Genomic DNA, 18,576 nt, shown 5'->3' with positions numbered 1-18,576 from the left:
TTTATTGATTTTTGTGAATTTGCATCCAGTGTGAATGTCTTAACAGAAAGTAGGTTTCAGATATTTGAATAAATATGTTTTGCATGTGTATAAAATGCTTTTTTATGTTTCTTTTTTTAGGGGATGAACTGGAGTATATCAGGCCCAATCTTTATCGAAACATAGCGCGGCAGCTAAACATATCTTTACATTCAGAAACTGTGGTGACGGATGCATTCTTGGCTGTGGCCACTCAAATCTTTTCTTCAGGTGATGTATTAAAATGCAAATGTACGGGCAGAGGAAAGAGAAATTAGAGAAGGCAGTGTGTGTGGGGCATAGCAGTTGCTGGTCAGTGGAGTGAGTGGAGGCCACTTGGCAAAGAATACCACTGGCATAGCAACGAGGTAACGGATGTTGCACTAAAGATATAATGTAAGCCAAATGCACATTTTTCTTGGGTAAAGAAATATTTTGATCTCTCACTGTTTTCTGTCTTCCAGAAAGGGAGCCTCTTTAATGTCAAGTGGTTATTTTTATATGTTCCTGGCAACTGCTATGTTTGCTACAGACAGTTCTGTTTTTTCTCCTCTCTTTGGTTTGTGAGATTGTATATGCTCCTGGCTACAGAATGAGCTTCATTTTACTCTGTTTCTCAAGTACCAAACAGTAAGAAAAATTCTATGTGGAAAATCAAGGAGTATCATTATTTGAGCTTCTTATCTTTATTCCAGAGACTCATGTTTTTGCCCTTCTCCTTTTCTAATATATATCGCAACACTGTGAAACAGGCTAAGTTTTGTGTCACTCTTGTGTCCCATTTCAGATCTGATTTATAGCATTACATTGGGTGTTCATAACAGTGGGATTAATTTTTTCTCTAGCTCTGCACCAATTTATTTGAAATCAGAACAAAGCTAGTCTTGAAATGATAATGTAGCCCTGCAAGGCAGTGTATATTTCTGACTGGAATGGAGTAGATATATTCAGCCTCCAGTTCCTGAGCAGGCTGTTCCTTGCCATAAAAAATTTGGTGTTGACTTCCTGAAGACTGTCTGCAATGGTAAGAGTTTATCTCCTCACACGCAAATTAGTGGTTGCAAAATGGCTGATAAGTTGTTCTTTCACGTTCAGAGCTATTTCAGAGATTAACATAAGGAAATGCTTTTTCACAAGCACAGGGTTACTGTGAAATTTATTCTCAGTGTTATGATAGCCATTTGGCTGGTTAGAATAAGACTGGACATTTTCATGGAGGATCAGACTTATCAGTGATTCTTGTTTACTACCTGCTGAATTATAGGCAGCACAGCTTAAATTCTTGTTGCTGAAAGCAACAATCATTCTTCAGTCTAGGTTGGGAACTTATCAATACATCCAGCTGTGCCAGATAGAACTATAGTAGATGTGCATATGACTTGTTCTAGCAGGGTGGTTATTTCCATGCATTTTTCAGTGCAGCAGAGACAAGTCATTGTACTTATGTTAAGTTTAAAAAAATACATTGAACTTTCTCTTACATCAGGGGTATCAAACTGCCAGCCCGCAGGCCAGCTGCATCACGCAGAAGCAGCGCCCACCCCATTGCCGGCAATGGCAAAACAGTCCCGATACGTTGCGCGACATCACATGACATCGCGAGTTTGACACAACTGTCTTACACTGTTTCCATCATACATACATGGGAGGTGGTAGAGATTCAATGTCATTCTTTCACTTTTCTGCATGTCGTATGGGGGGGAATAGTGATTGATTCAAGATGATCCCTGTGTATCTCAGCATTTTGAGGATAACAAGTGAAAAATATCATTGATTAGTTTCAAATTTCTTTATGAGAAGTGAAAATGGTATGGAAGTAGCCATAAAGGTTTTATCTACATAACATACTCAGCAGGGCTCTGTCTTCATCATGATTAAGGTACTGATTTATCAAACATTAGACAAACTGAAGGTTCCCTTGGTTTGCTACACCCACTCCTTTTGGACCTCATAATTTGTGATGATTATCACTTTCTATTTTTAATTTTTTGTAAATAACAAAAACCTGTAGTTATCTGACCCAGAATGAAGTAATTACATATGGGGTTCAGGAAAGCTATTATTATGATACCAATCCCCTTATTTTCAAAATATTAATGCTTATATGGCCATAGGGCTTTCATTACTTTGTACCTAACTATAGTACAAACATGCTGGCATTTTTTCCTATGTCTCTAGCATGTAATTCTCATTTCATCCCTAAGACATGAATGAGATGGGTTTAACTTTAACTCCTTTGCTGTACTGATAAGTTCAAGTAGAGTTTTCTCCCTTAAACTGATTACATCCAATGGCAGCTGTAATGTATGGTGTGTAAAATCTGTTATTGTTCACCACTCATTATGTTGGAATAGAAACTAAGGAAGATGACTTTGCCAGAGATTTGCAGAAACTGTTACTTAGGCAAAAGCTGATAACTTCCTGGTTTGTTCTAACTGCTGGGGCAGACAGTCAGGGGCAAAATTAGGTGTATGGTATCAGGTGAAAGTGGAAATGTGCTTATTGGCTGTTTCAGACTGATATAAGCATGCCTTTCCCTAAGGATCCCCTTCCAGCCTCCTCTGTTGCCATTCTGCTGTTGTCTGCTGAGGTAGCCAGATAGAATGGTGTGTGAAATCTGAAGGAAAGTGATGTAACAATTTGAACTAATTTAACACTGAAATAAGGGGACCACCTCTATTTTCATTGCCTCCAAAAGGTCCATGAAGGGATCTGAAAGCTTTTATAAAGAAAAGGAAGAGTGGAAAAAGTGTAAATGAAAGTGCTACTCCTTTTGTGACTTGATCCATTTTTTTAAAAAAAAAACTTTTATTTAGAATGCAGTGTACGAAAAGCAAAAGAAAAAAAGGTGAAGAACAGAGTCTGTAGCCACCTCATTCCTGATGATGATGGTGGATGAACATTAATGATCAATAGAATATTTTTTCTTATTAGCTGGTGATGTGTGGAGGAGGGAGGACAGCAAAGCCAGAGGAATCAACCTATCCCTTTGATTTTTGTGCTCTTTATACACAAAATCAGGCCAGAACAGAGGCAATAGAGTCAGGGTAGGAATCAACAAAAAAGGCACCAAATATCATGCCAGAATAGTTTTATGCCAATTCAGGATTGGGTTGATAGTAATTTAAGTCAACAGTTAAGTGTAAAAACAAAACAAAAAATGGAACACAAGAGTCCATTTTACTGCCACCTGTGCATGCTATTTTGTTTTTCTATAGATCTAGTGGCTGTTTAACTGTAAGCTAACATGTAGTCTGAATTGTATATCATAGCTGCTTCTTCTTAATAGTTATCCATTGTGATTAATGTAATCTTATTTAACCATAAAGTTAAGACCAAAAAGTTTCTATGCCAGAACAAGATAGTACAACAAAGTACCATGTGGCTTAGCATATTGCATGAATGCCAGCAGTGATAGTTCAGCATGGCCCACGAGTCTGATGAATTTGAAACTGGCTTTCCCTAATCCCAATGACAAACCAAGCAACTTGACCATATTGATTTAGCACTGATGAACCTTTCTGTACAAATGTGCTTCAGGCTTTCTTGAATCTTTTAATACATATGCAGTTTAAAAATGTATCAAAATGTATGTTTATAAAACATAGTTGTTTTGTTCAGATAGGCCATTTTTTAAAAAAACAAAGAATATGTTTTAAAAATAATATTTTTTTCAGTGCCTCTTTGAGAACAGGGATCATTTTTTAAAATCTCCTTTGTCAGAAGGGATATATTGCATAAGACACAATATCAAGAAAGTGGGAGGTTGTGGTTGCTCAGGGAGGGAGGCATTTAGTATTTCTGAAAAAAAAAAGAGAGATTAAAGCTGAAACCCTGTATATGCTTACTGGATTTAGCTTTGTTGAATGGAATAGGTATGATTTATTCCGTTTCTCTAGAATTATGTGACAATATAACAAAGCACTGGCTCTGTTAAGAAATGAAAAGCTTAGGTATCAGTGGAGAACCAAATTCTCATACTTTCCAAACCGTGCACTTAGTATGGTAATTTCCCAGGTACTGTGTATTTTGCTTTTGTATTCAGTAGAAAGGGAAGTGGGTAGGTCTGCCTTTGGATTTTTGTCACTTGTGCTCACATCCACATGCAGTGCATATGTAAGTGATGCCATCTCTTTCTCTCACACAGAAAAACACATACAGAAGCACATTTAGTTCTTTCACAGTAGTACAGGACTTGTTCACATTATAAATGACCATTCTCTTGGGTCTTTGAAAATGGATGTACCAGTCTATGGTATTAAGTATAAATGGGGAGGTAATTATATGGTCTAAACCTCAATACTAGACATCAAGTTGCCTAGCTAATGTGCTGCATACTTTTAAAAAACTAACATAGCAATCTACTAAAAGGGCTGGAATGCTAACATTATTTAAAAAAACCTAATTTCCACTCTCAATTGAAAATCATCTTTCATGATGGATAATACATTTTCTCATTTGCCTAAGCTCTGTGGGAATGACAGTGGTAGACAACAAAAATATTTCCTTAGTAAATCACAATACAAAACCATTTAACATTGTATTGTTTAGTTGTCACAACTTGGCAATTAAAAAAAACAGGCTTTCCTAAATCCAGAGGTTAAACTATGAGTGATAGTCTTTTAATGTCACCTTATCAGTTTTTATTAAACACAGACAAAAGTATCCTGCAAATATAGCTTATGACTGGGAGTAGACATTTTGTGGCTGGATTTGCACAACTTGTGGGTTGTTGTATAACATGAAGAGGCAAGGGTATCTGCCAAGGTATGGTAAACAAACATACCCTGCTGACTTTCCTGTGAAGAGACAAACCCAAACAAGTCATGTTTAGTCTAAGGTAACTTCAAGGACCCAGAATTATCAAGTCTTTCATATGGGTGCTCATTTGAGGTGTCATCTCAATTACTTTAAGAGGCAGTTGGAAGAAATGGAGAGAAACTGCCTTATGTTATAAGCAAGATATTGTATAAACTAGTATGTAACAATAACAATAATAGAGTTGGAAGGGACCTTTGAGGTCTTCTAGTCCAACCCCCTACTCAGGCAGGAAACCCTACCATCTCAGACAAATGGCTGTCCAGTTTCTTCTTTAAAACTTCCAGTGTTGGAGCATTTACAACTTCTGGAGGCAGGTTGTTCCACTGATTAATTGTTCTAACTGATAGGAATTTTTTCCTTAGTTCTAGGTTGCTTCTCTCTTTGATCAGTTTCCATCCATTGTTTCTGTCCTGCCTTCAGGTGCTTTGGAGAATAAGTTGACTCCCTCTTCTTTGTGGCAACCCCTGAGATATTGGATCACTGCTGTCATGTCACCCGTAGTCCTTCTCTTCATTAAACTAGACATATCCAGTTCCAGTAACCGTTCTTTATATGTTTTAGCCTACAGTCCCCTGATCATCTTTGTACTGATCATCTTTGTACATCTTCTCTTTCTAGAGTCTCAACATTTTTTTACATGATATTTTATGTGATATTTGGTGCTTATTTTAAGATGAAACTACATATACTCAATCTCTTTGCAACTGCTCTTCTCTGTCAAATAAGTAGCAAGGCGCAAGGAGTTGACTCTAGACCAGTGGTTCTCAACCTGTGGGTCAGGACCCCAGTTGGGGTCGAACGATCATTTCACGGGGGTCGCCAAACAAGGCTGTCCGCCATTTTTTCCCCGTTTTCTTTGGCCGTGCCCCTGGCACCCGGTGATGTATAAGTGGTTGGGGGTCACCACAACATGGGGAACTGTATTATGGGGTCACGGCATTAGAAAGTTTGAGAACCACTGCTCTAGACTAACTACTCCCTAGTTACCAGTTTTGGTAGGATGGAGATGACCTTCCACATTCTCTATCTACTGATCTATTTTGATATTTCCTATATCTATGAAATATAACTGTTGTGTCCTGAGCCTGCAAAGGCAGGCTCGGGACGTTGCAATGGTCCCGGGCAGTTGCAAGCTGCCCGGGACCAGACTGAGTGGCGCCGGCTTCGCGCGCATGCACGAGATGCGGAAGCACGCCAGAATGTTACGTTTTTGCCCGGGGATTCTATTAAAGGAGTCAGAGAGGCCTGTGAGCCTCAGAGCTGTGACGGAGAGAGAACTACTTAAATAAAGGGCTGTTGGAATTACAGAATGTGCTGGATTCATTCGCCATTGACTCGAGGACTTACAAAAACAAAAAAGAAGAATTGTAAGCTTACCCCAAGAGTCCTGGAGAGAGGAAGACGGTGTTAAACTCAGCACCTGGCCAGCCAGTACAGCGTCGCTAGAGGTAAGCTGGCTGATAGACCCCTTCCTAACATAGCAGCAAGAATGGCGAAGATAGGGAGACTGTCTGAATTTGATGTCACGCACCCAGAAAGATGGGAGTCTTATGTTGCCAGAGTAGAAAATTACTTTAGAATAAATCAAGTAAGAGAAGATGGCTTGAAGGCCACTACTTTGCTGTGTGTCTGTGGTTAAGATGCATTTGAAATTGCAGAAAATTTGGCAGCCCTCTTGAATCTGTCACTTACACAGATTTAAAAAAATTATTGAAGGAACACTTTCAGCCCAAGTTGTCTGTTATTGCGTGGAGACACACTTTTGAACAGAGGGATCAAAGAGCTGGTGAATCAGCTAAAGAATACATTGCAGCCTTGAGAAGAGCAGCTAAGCCTTGTGATTTTAAAGACTTAGAAGAAAGGTTGAGAGACCGATTTGTATGTGGGCTTAGGAACAGAGACTTGCAACAGAGACTCTTTGCAAAGGAGGACATTTCATTCCAAGATGCTTTGAGAGAGGTCACTGCAGAAGAGGCAGCAGGTGGGGCAGTCAAGAACATGAGGCCTATCAGGAACAACCCAGAAGCCATCTCCATGCACCATGAGGGAGTCCAGGAGAGCTCGGAAGAAGATCCTGAAGATGAGGTGGATCATCTCTACCCAGCCAAAGAAAGGAAGCAGAAGGAAGGCAAAGAAAAGTCTTCAGCTGTACCCAAGTGCTTCGGGTGTGGAGGTCGCCACAAGAGGACCGACTGCAGGTTCCGTTCTGCAATCTGTAGAGCATGTGGGAAGCAAGGCCACATAGCAGCTGTGTGTCTGGGCCATCAGAAGGTACAACCCTGAGAAGAATTTCACCTGAAAGGTACCAGGGTCCCCAGCCAAAACAGGGTGGGTTTCTGTGCATCACGTAGAAGCATTTATAGGACAGGCACACACAGGCCACTTAAAAAGAAACTGTCACTTAAGGTGAAGTTGCAAGGAGTTCCATTGGTTATGGAACTGGACACTGGGTCTGCCCTTTCAATCATTTCTGTTCACACTTTCAGAAAGATTTGCTCTAGCAGTGGGTTCCAGGCCAAGCTTAGGCCATCCAATATAGTCTTAACAGACTTCCAAAATTCCAAGGTGTGTGTTAAGGGGGAGGCCACCCTTAAAGTACAATACAAGGATTTTGAAGGTCCATTAGATGTATTGGTAGTTGGGGGTGAATTCACGAGTCTCATTGGACTCGATTGGTTTGAGGCCTTGGGAATACAAGTTACAGGGCTTCACAATTTGCAAACATTAGGTCTACAAGAAGTCTGCAAAGAATTTGCAGATGTCTTCAGCCCCCAGCTGGGAGCAAACAAAGGCCCCCCAGTTTCCTTGAAACTGGACCCCACTGTCACTCCCATTAGAGTGAAATCAAGGAGAGTACCCTTTGCTTTGAAAGGGAAAATTGATGCTGAATTGGACAAATTGATTCAGCAAGGTGTCTTAGAACCTGTTGACTCAAGTCCATGGGAAACTCCCATAGTCACGCCTCTCAAGGCTAATGGGGACATTCACATCTGTGCAGATTACAAATGCACTCTAAACAAGGCATTGCAACAGCATGCATATCCTGTACCTGTAGTCAGCCACATTTTGCCTCCCTCAAAGGGGGGCGCGTTTTTGCAAAGCTGGATTTAGCACAGGCTTATCAACAGTTACCTGTTAATGAAGCTGCTGCTGAAGCACAGACTATTGTAACTCATTGGGGGGCATTCAAAGTCAAAAGACTACAATTTGGAGTGAATGTAGCTCCTGGAATTTTCCAAACACCCTGAGAGGTATACCAGGGGTTTGCCCCTATTTTGATGATGTCCTAATAGCAGGAGAATCCACTCAAAATTTAGCTGAGAGATTGAGGGCTGTTCTGGTGTGTTTCAGGAAAATAGGTCTCAAGCTTAAAAAAGACAAATGCAAAATTGGAGTGTCTTCTACAGATTTCCTGGCATTCAGAATAGATGCCAGGGGCATTCACCCTGCTGAGTCTAAATTAAAGGCTATACTGCAAGCTCCTAGGCCTAAGTCTAAAGCTGAATTACAAGCTTTTCTGGTCCTCTTGAATTTTTACAATGCATTCATACCTAACAAAGCTAATGTAGCTGAGCCACTTCATAGACTCTTAGACAAACAGGCATTGTGGCAGTGGTCACAAGCACATGAAGAAAGCTTCAATGAGGTTAAGGCCTTACTTACATCAAATGATGTGCTTGCACATTTTAATGAAACTCTTCCTGTGTGCATCGCTTGTGATGCTTCCCCTTATGGGGTGGGAGCTGTACTTAGCCATTTAAGAACTGATGGAACTCAGGTTCCCGTTCCATATTACTCCAGAACCTTGTCCTCTGCTGAGCAAAACTACGCTCAGATAGATAGAGAAGCCTTGGCCATTGTTGCTGGAATTAAAAAATTCCATGATTTTCTATATGGCAGACACTTCACGGTCTATACTGACCGTAAGCCTCTGTTGGGGTTGTTTACTACAAACAAACAAACTCCCCATATCATCTCCCCTAGAATGCTGAGATGGTCCATCTTTCTGTCAGCCTATGACTTTTCCCTGGTTCACAAACCTGGCAAGGAAATGGGCCACGCTGATGTCCTTAATAGATTACCTTTACAAATGGTAGAGGCTGACCCTGCCCCTGCCATCAACATTCTTTCCATTCAGGCGTTGCCTGAGTCTCCCTTAAATGCCAGGGATGTGGCTGCTGAATCAGCCACGGATCTCACACTCACTCGTGTATTGTCCTGAGTCTTGTCTGGATGGCCTGAGAGTTGTCCAGGTACTGAGTTTCAGAGTTTCTGGCTCAAGAAGCATGAGTTATCCACTTTTCAGGGTTGTCTGTTGTGGGGCAGCAGAGTTGTTATTCCTACCTCAATGAGACCTAGGCTCTTGGCTTCCCTTCATGAGGGCCATCCTGGCATTGTCAGGATGAAGGCGCTTGCGCGCAGCCATTTATGGTGGCCAGGGTTAGACAGGGAGATAGAGGCTCAAGTGCATGGATGCCACTTGTGTCAGCGCTCACGCCTGGAAATGCCTCAGGCTCCTGTACATAGATGGGAGGAAACACAGTCACCTTGGTCTAGGGTGCACGTAGATTACGCTGGGCCCTTTTAGGATCAATTCTTCTTGGTCCTTGTTGACAGCTATTCAAAGTGGCTTGAGGTTGTACCTGTCTCTTCCACCACTGCTGCCAAGACCATTCAAGTACTGAGAGGGATTTTTGCTGCACATGGGCTCCCAGATGTCCTGGTGTCTGACAATGGTCCTCAATTCAGTTCTTTCGAGTTTCAGGGTTTCTTGCAGGCCAACATGATTCGTCATGCCACCTCTGCACCATTCCACCCTTCCACCAACGGTATGGCTGAGCGGATGGTCCGCATCACCAAGGATGCTTTAAAGAAACTGACCTACGGGGACTGGCATCACAGGTTGGCAGACTTTCTTCTTGCTTACCGCACCACACCTTCAACTTCCACTGGGAAGAGCCCAGCTGAACTCCGTTGGGGGCGCAAATTGATCACCAAACTTGACAGGTTGCACCTGGACAGACTGCCTCCTAAGGTCACCCAACCCAGGGCACTGCGGTGTCTACAAGTGGGTGCCCTAGTATGGACCCGGAACTATGGGCCCGGTCACTTGTGGGTTCCTGCCGTAGTATGCAAGGTTACTGGTCCATTGTCCTACGAGGTCTCCTTGGATGATGGCCGTGTCCTTCGGCGGCATATCGATCAGCTGCGTATGAGATTGGACTTACCCTCTGCAACTCCTGGGCTTTCTCCAGGGGGGGGAGGGGGACCACTATGGGCAAAGGGAAGGGTGTTGGCAGCAGCTGGGGCCAAACAGAGAGGCCAAAGACAGCCTGTTCCAGGGTTCCGCAAGTGTTCCAAACAGGAATTCAGGGGAACAAGAAATAATACAGGCACCAGTGCCTACTCCAGCCAGGGAGTCACCCAGGGGGCATATTCATCATTCACAACTACCATTCAGTACTCCAGTCAGGGAGAATAATCGGGAGCATCCTAATAACCCAAACATTGCAAGAGAACTGGCACACAAACAGTCAAGTTGGCCCAGTACTGCTGCTGCTTCCAAAAGGAAGTCTTCACACAGGGAGGTGGTCAGAGAGGCAAATCCCAATTCTGGCACCTCCGGCATAGATTGGGGGGCAACTGAGTATTGGGGCACTGCAGAAACCCCAGACAATCCCGTTACGGGGTTTGGGAGTGAAGGGATGCGTTCCCTTGATAGGTCCATTGTGGACTTGGAGAGTTCTACAGAAATGCCAAACATTGGCAGGCATACAGAGGGGCCCGAGAGCCTACAGTTAGGCAGGTCAACCAGGTTCATGGGGGAGCAAAGTCCTGGTCTGACGAGCCCGGTGGGCAAGCAAGCAGACAAGGCAACGGGACACAGTTCACGGGGACCACCAGGGTTTGAAAGAGGGGGCAACTCCACTTCATCCTCTGTACAAGAGGAAGTTGGGGGTTTTCAGAACCTGAGGAGGTCACAGAGAGTAAAAAGATCTCCCAAGTATCTTGAGGACTTTGTAACCCTGCTGTCAAAGCAAGGAAAGTGAGAGGGTGCCTGCTGTTGTTGGAAAACTGGGAGTGTGAGTATTGGGTAGTTAATTCCAAAACAATAGCCCAGTACCATTTGTGGTGTGGTTAGTGCACAGCTACAACAGATGTGCAGGTTTTGGGTTGGCACACCACACTCATGTTGAGGTCGCGTATAACTACCAATATAGTTAATAAGTCTCATCCGGGGGGGAAGGGGTGTTGTGTCCTGAGCCTGGAAAGGCAGGCTCGGGACGTTGCAATGGTCTGGGCAGTTGCAAGCTGCCTGGGACCAGACTGAGTGGCGCCGGCTTCGCATGCATGCGCGAGGTGCGGAAGCACGCCAGAATGTTACTTTTTGCCCGGGGATTCTATTAAAGGAGTCAGAGCGGCCTGTGAGCCTCAGAGCTTTGACGGAGAGAGAACTACTTAAATAAAGAGCTGTTGGAATTACAGAATGTGCTGTATTCATTCGCCATTGACTCGAGGACTCAACAATAACAGTAATCATTCCGGACTAAGACTGACTGAAATTATTTTCCATCTTTTTATACCCAGGCTGCCAATCCCAAAATGACTAGCATTTGCCATCACAATTTATTGCTAGCTGAATGATTCATGTAAAGTTTATAAGGTGTAACCATTATATATAAAGCAAGGGTTTCTATGCTATTAAAAAGCTTTACTGAAAATAAACCATTGACCATTGACCTCTACGTAAACTCTGTCTGTTAAACAGGATCTTTCTGAGATTCAGAGTCTTGGAACAGAATTTTCATCATAGGCCTCTCCTTGATGTTTTCTTGTTATTGTGTCTTCTGCCAGAATATAATTTCTCTATTAAAGAAGCTGCTGAAGTTTTATATAATTGTAAAACAATCATCTGTATTGACATTAGAATTAATACAAATGTGTGTTAAAACTGTATGCCTTAATATGGAATGAAAAAGATTGTTTTGATTTAGTTTTACATGCAAAATGTAAGACACCTACAAACTGTCATATTTTTCATGTTTTTATAAACTATTATGAGCAATGCTTACACATAATTACAGTGTATTTTTCCTGACTTATCACACTGAATATGGATAAACATTATTTTACTTTCAGCCTAAATTCAATTACATTCTATTTCTCTTTTTTGACGTGATTTTCAACACATTTTCTGTTGAACTAAACCACTGGAAAGCTTGCATACTTGTTAGATCCACTGAATGCATTATCACAACTTTCCTTTATTTGCTTGATGTTAAATAGAGCAAGATAAAAGCTAATTTTTACTGTTGGAATTACTGTAAAAGAGAGGCTGGAGTTAAATGCTATTATGTTCTGACTGCTGTGGCCTCCTGCTTGCCATTCCAGGAAACACTTGTCAACCACATTCCTTTCACTGGGCAGATTTTACTGGATATAAATGCTTTTATATGTATTTGCACATATGCATACAAAAATAAAAATTTGTGTATGAATCAGATGGGCTGTTTGGGAGCCGGAAGTGAAACTCTTCTATCTCAGACATCTGGAAAAATTATAAGAATTATGAAACAGTGCACTGGTAGATTTATTTTTTCAAAACCCCAATAGAAAAGTATATAACCCAGGAAAAAGAATACAGATAGTCCTCAACTTATGACCACAATTAAGCCCAAAATTTATTTTGCTAAGTGAGAAATTTGTTAAGTGAATTTTGCCCCTTTTTATAATTTTTCTTGCCACATTTGCTAAGTGAATCACTGCAATTGTTAAATTAGTAACACCACTGTGAAGTGAATCTGGTTTCCCCATTGATTTTGCTTGTCAGAAGGTTGCAAAAGGAGATCGCATGACTCTGGGACATGCAAACATCATAAATGTGAGCCAGTCAAATGTAAATCATGTGATCATGGGGGTGCTACAATGGTTGTAAGTATGGAAAATGGTCCACACTGTTGTAACTTCTAATGGTCACTAAGCAAACTGTTGTAACTCGAGGACTATCTGTAGTAATAACAGTATATATTGCTGGGTTCAAAAGAATTATTCTAGACAAGTACTATAACCCCTGTGGAATGAGAGAACTACAGTACTGATAAAGTTAACTCCAGAAGACATTGTAGACCTGGGCTTTTCAACTGGTGGTACGCATACCACCTGTGGTACATTAGTACGTGGCAAGTGGTATGAGGCACTGCCCACCCAAGTGTAATGGGGGAAGGAACGAGCCAGTGCCGCACAGAACTTACTGTGAGAGAGTCCTCTGGAGCTGCAGAGTGGCTAGGGCTAGGAAAGGCCCCAGGCTCACTTCTGGCTCACCCGGGAGAGAAAGGAGGAGGAGGGAGGTGGAGACAGGATAGGCTGTAAAAGGAGGCAGTTTGGGCAGGAGAGGGAGAGAGAAAAAAAGAGGCAGCCTTGGGAGGAGGCGGAGTCAGCTCTAGGAAAGAAGGCGGAGGGTGGGGGGAGAGGAGAGGAGATCAAACAGGCTGGCCATGAGCCGATCTACAACTTCTATGGCAGCCATCTGTGCTGGCAGCAACAAACAGGCAAGAAATGCAGCAGGGGAGGGGTCGCCCTCCACGAGGAATGAAGAAAGGCAGCAGTGAAGAAAGGCAGCATTGGCTGGAGGTGAGGCACAGAGGGAGGGAGGGAGGGAGGGAGATGGAGAGTGGAAGGATTCTTATGTGCTTTTGTGACTTTGAAGTTCTGGGATTTGTGCAATGTGGGCTTTGTGTTCTTATGGAGTGTTTGGCAATTTCTATTTGGCTGATGGCTGATGTCTCGTGTTAGCTTCTATTACTCTGCTATTGTTAGCTGTAAGTTTTGCTGCAAGTGATTTTGAAGTATTTTTCTCCTGAATGGATTTTGCCTGTAGCATTCCTTTACTTATTAATGGAGCCATTTGGGGAGGCTGCCTTAGTCAGCAGCCAGTACTTACTGCATTTTTTTTCTTCCTTAAGTGCCGGCTGCCGGCTCCTTAACTTTCCTTTCTAGTCAGTAGCTAATTCTTAAAGGGGAATGCGCCTTTTTAAGTTAGTTCCCTCAGCGGCTTGTCTTTTCTGTCTCTGGAGGCTTTTCCTTGTTTGATGAATATATGGAAGAGGGAAAATACTGGGGGGGGGGAGGTTTCAAATTCTTCCTTCAGAGGAAGAGGAAGGCAGGGAAGGAAGTCCTGCCTTAGCACTTGGCCACCAACAGCCCTGCCATTGACTTTGCTTGTCAAAAGGTTGCAAAAGGGGATCACATAATCCTGGGACATTGTGACCATCATAAATATGAATCAGTTGCCAAGCATCCAAATATAAATCACATGACCCTGGGCATGCTGCAATGGTCATAAGTGTGAAAAATGGTCATAAGTCATTTCAGTGCAATTGCAACTTTGAACAGGTTTTTTTTTTTGGTCATCAAGTTTTTGACACCTTGCTAGGTGATACTCGAATATTGCCATATCCTAAAAGTGGTACAGTTGGTGAAAAGGTTGAAAAGCCCAGTTGTAGACCATAAAAATTATTGACTAAATTGAGGACTATTTCTCCCTCTACACAGTCACTAATCAAAGTGAAGGGGTTTGCCTAGAACAAAGCAGGTAAATCTTGAGCTGGAACAAGCCAGAAAATCTCACTTTCAGGAAAACATTGGCAGAAGTTACATTTATAGTAGCTGGAGGTGAACAGAGGATTACAACATCCATTCCAGTCCTCTAGAACTATGGATGTCCCATACTCACCATAGGTGAGGGCCATGCAGACCTGCCCTCTCTCAAGTGATACTAAATTGAGCAAGTTCTGAATTAAAACTTCAATTTTCAGAACATGCTAAGTTAAAATAGTTGACTTATTTGTGGCTTATTATCTTGAGAAATCCTGGACTAAATTAATAAAACATGGTTTGGTTATTCAAAGTTAGTGAGTATGTTATCCTTACTATTGTCATTTGCAAGTGGTGCAAAGGTGGTGACATTGAAGAGGAAAACACACTAGTTCAGCTTTGTCTCCCTACCCCCTTCTTGTAATAGAGCCCATCACAAGTTTGTTTTGGACTGGAATAGAAAGCTGTGCACTTTGATCATCAAGTGGATAGGTTTATTTGTACAGTGAAAGGAAGTGTAGTTTTGTGAGCTCAGAAACTCTCCAGACACTTATCCACATTGTTTCTTGGAGATTTTCCAGCAACTAGGAGACTAAAGCAGGGGACCAGTTCTCATTTATTTTCTCTTGTTTTGCTCCATTTGGTATTTACATACCTCAGCTCGGCAGATGGCTTCCATCTGTCTGCTCTTAAAAAATAATTCAGCAGGATCAGCTGTTTTTCTGCTCTCTCTCATAGTTTTGTAATAGAGATTGGTTTTAGAACCAGTTCCTTTGAGCTATATGGAGCTTGTTCCCCAAGCTGATTTCGTTTTTTGCAGCTGTTAGGAAGATGCTTATATAAAGAATGACAGCTTTGCCTAGCTCAAATCTGACCTGGTGGCATTTTTATTAGATGCAGTTTGCCCCCACTGCTCCCACTGCCTGCTGTACGTGGGTGGGCAAAGGGAAGGCAAAGTAGCAAGCAGTTTATGCCCACTTTATGTAAACAGGGTCAGTGGAAGGAGAAGGTGGGGGTTCTTCCTCTTCCCAGCAATCTTAAGAAGAATGGTGTGTGTGTATATGTGTGTAGTTCCTTGGCTGACAACTTTTGTGGCCGAAACACAAATTTTGAACTTCAATCTAGTATAATCATTAGAATCAGATACTAATTTTATCTCTAGAAATAACTCTTTGGGGATAACTGGCTTCTATTTTCTTTTTCTGGCCTTCTTTTTATTAATCATATTGCAGCTTTATATAATATGTACATTTAGAAAATAAGCAGGGGCAATTGTGCTGGCATATTAATCACTACTTAGGCATAATCCTTTAAAAATATATGTAGATTTTTAACAACAACAAAAGAAATCAATGATGAAGGCAATAATAATAATGCAGGAAAAAAGGAAATCAACCAGAAAATGGGTGAAATGTGGCAAGAAAAAAAGAACAAAGAAAAAATAAATATCAAAACCTTTTGTATTTATGATACTCAAATCTTAAGCAACAAGTTAAACTCTAACCATGTGGAATTATATTGTATTATATATTACCTGTAATCGATAGTGATGTGTGACTAATGTAGATGTAAATATTCAGTCAGATATCATTAAATCATCCATTTATTTATTTTTTGCTCTAATACATGAAATCAAAATTCTTCCTACTTCAATATGTTCCTAATTTTCAGAATGTAGAATGCTGAAATACATTTCTATTACTTTTTTTAAAAAAATAAAATTCTTGATTCTGTTCTCTTCTGAGGTACTGATAAAAGTTGATTTTCTGAATTATTGGGGAAATAAGATTGTACCCTGATAATATCCTGGGGTGTTGATGTACCGTATATTAGGTTTTTTTAAGTCTAAAAAATGAAAATGACAATTTTGGCAAACCTCACCTGAAATGCTTTACATTGGGCTAATATTTTCTAGAATGCTCTTGTGTCTTGCCCTTAGTCTGGGTTTAGCTCTTTCATATGTAAGACAAAGTTTGTTTGCTTATTATATTTATATACCATCCCTCTCATTGATGAGGTGACTCTGTATATGCTGTATCATGCTTTATATTTGTTAAGAAAATGAATATTAATTGTACTGTAAAATCTGTAAAATCCGAATCAGTTGTTATTTCATTTAAAACTTTGGAAAAAGTTCAGAGAAGAGCAACTAAAATGATCAAAGGCCTGGAGACTAAAACATATGAAGAACGGCTGCAGGACTTGGATTTGGCTAGTCTAAAGAAAAGAAGAAACAGGGGTGACATGATAGCAGTATTTCAGTATTTGAGGGGCTGCCACAAAGAAGAGGGCATCAAACTATTCTTAAAGCACTAGAGGGCAGGACAAGAAACAATGGTTGGAAACTGACCAAAGAGAGAAGCAGCCTGGAATTAAGGAAAAACTTCCTAACAATGAGGACAATTAACCAGTGGAACAGCTTGCCTTCAGAAATCATGGCCGCTTCATCACTGGAGGTTTTTAAGAAGAGACTAGACAGTCACTTGTGTGAAATGATAGGTTCTCAGAGGGCTGGACTAGAAGACCTCCAAGATCCCTTCCAGATTCTATTCTATTCTATTCTATTCTATTCTATTCTATTCTATCCTATTCTGTAATAAGCAATTTTGTAAATAAATGTTTAAAAGCAAATTGAGATGGTAGAAGGGGATAAGAATGGAGATTGGGCTGTCCCATGATGACTTTAATTCTTCTCTATATCAGAATCAAGAGTGGGCCCTAGTAGTTATGTGTGTCCAGATTTCTTATTGTAGCAAACACACAAGAGGACAGAGAGGGCAATCTAGACCTGATCCAAAGCAGGATATTATATACATTTATGCATACTTTTATAAGCTGTGTGAATGGCATCTCATCTAATTGGGAACTTTAAAGGATTGTTCTTGAGCTTATCCAATGGTAGCTATTCAGTCAATGCCTATCCCTGGGGAGCGATTACAAAATAGGCAATGTTAATATACCAATTGGGCAAGTGACACTGGACAACAGTTGCTCTATATACTGTCTACAGTCTGGGTCAGACTATGTGACAATAAATTATGTGTACACATAATTTGATATAGAATCTGGCTACACATTTATCCAGCTCAACTGTCTGGTATATGATGAGAGAAGAGTGAGGGGAAAGAACAATGCCAAATAAAAAAAAACTTGCCTGATGAGGTTACCTAAATGCACAGGCTATAGCTACCCAACTTCACCATTTTCCTGCCAGCTTTGGGCCAACTAAGTTTGATTTTTTTTCTCCTTCCTGTAGGAATAACATGGGGTAAAATTGCATCTCTCTATGCCGTGGCAGCAGGCCTTGCTGTGGACTGTGTGAGACATGCCCAGCCAGCCATGGTCCATACCATCGTGGACTGTTTGGGAGAATTTGTACGCAAGACTTTGGTGACATGGATGAAGAGGAGAGGAGGCTGGGTAAGTGGTCCTATAGAGTTACACCTTCCTTAAAAGCATGAGAGGACAGGCTATGGGACTGTTACTGGCAGGAATCAAATTAGGCGGGTATTTCACAGGAGGACAAAAGTTGTCCTTTAATAAAAAAAATTTCTGTCAGGCCTTCTTGCCACCCTTGATCTGAATTTTGAGTATATTAGTTTCCCTGTGTAGCTTTGAGTCTGATCCATTGGGACTATAGCTGCCTTTCTTCTCAAGTTTTTAGCCTCATTCCATTTGCTTAATTTGCTACTGCTGACTTGTAATAATTGTTTATATGAATCTAGCCTTTGTGCTTTTAAGAGAGATAGGTAATGACACAATAGGAAACCTTGGCCAGTTATTAGTCACCTGATGTGTGTATATACGTATCAGGGGCACCTTTCTACATTGGTCAGATACTTTGTGGTAGATTGGAAGATACCCCTGCCCTTTTTAAACTGCCATTTTCAGTGGCCAGGAGGGTAGTATAATGCTGTACAAGGAGGTAGAGCTGATTCTGTGCAGTCTTATATAGGTAGTCCTCAACTTACGACCACAATTGAGCCCAAAATTTCTGTTCCCAAGTGAAACATTTGTTGAGTTTGCCCCATTTTACAACCTTTCTTGCCACAGTAGTTGTAGTTGTTAATCAAACTGTTGTTAAGTGAATCTGGCTTCCCTATTGACTCTTGCTTGCCAGAAGGTCAGAAAAGGGGATCATGT

General features: G+C 41.3%; 1 protein-coding gene across 2 annotated transcripts in view; it reads left to right on the top strand.

Moving 5' to 3' along the window:
* Positions 1-18,576, top strand: part of BOK (BCL2 family apoptosis regulator BOK) — a 33,276-nt gene that overhangs the window by 12,267 nt on the left and 2,433 nt on the right. For both annotated transcript variants that reach the window (XM_039320562.1, XM_039320561.1), the window contains exons 3-4: positions 121-249; positions 17,690-17,853. In XM_039320562.1, coding sequence (XP_039176496.1) covers positions 121-249; positions 17,690-17,853 — 293 coding nt within the window. The remainder of the gene's footprint in view (positions 1-120; positions 250-17,689; positions 17,854-18,576) is intronic.

This window comes from Crotalus tigris, unplaced genomic scaffold, assembly GCF_016545835.1.
Source record: "Crotalus tigris isolate CLP2741 ecotype Arizona unplaced genomic scaffold, ASM1654583v1 scf7180000023658.1318691, whole genome shotgun sequence".
NCBI lineage: Eukaryota > Metazoa > Chordata > Lepidosauria > Squamata > Viperidae > Crotalus > Crotalus tigris.
The sequence above is the reverse complement of the archived record's forward strand: the minus strand, read 5'-3'. Positions and strand labels throughout refer to the sequence as shown.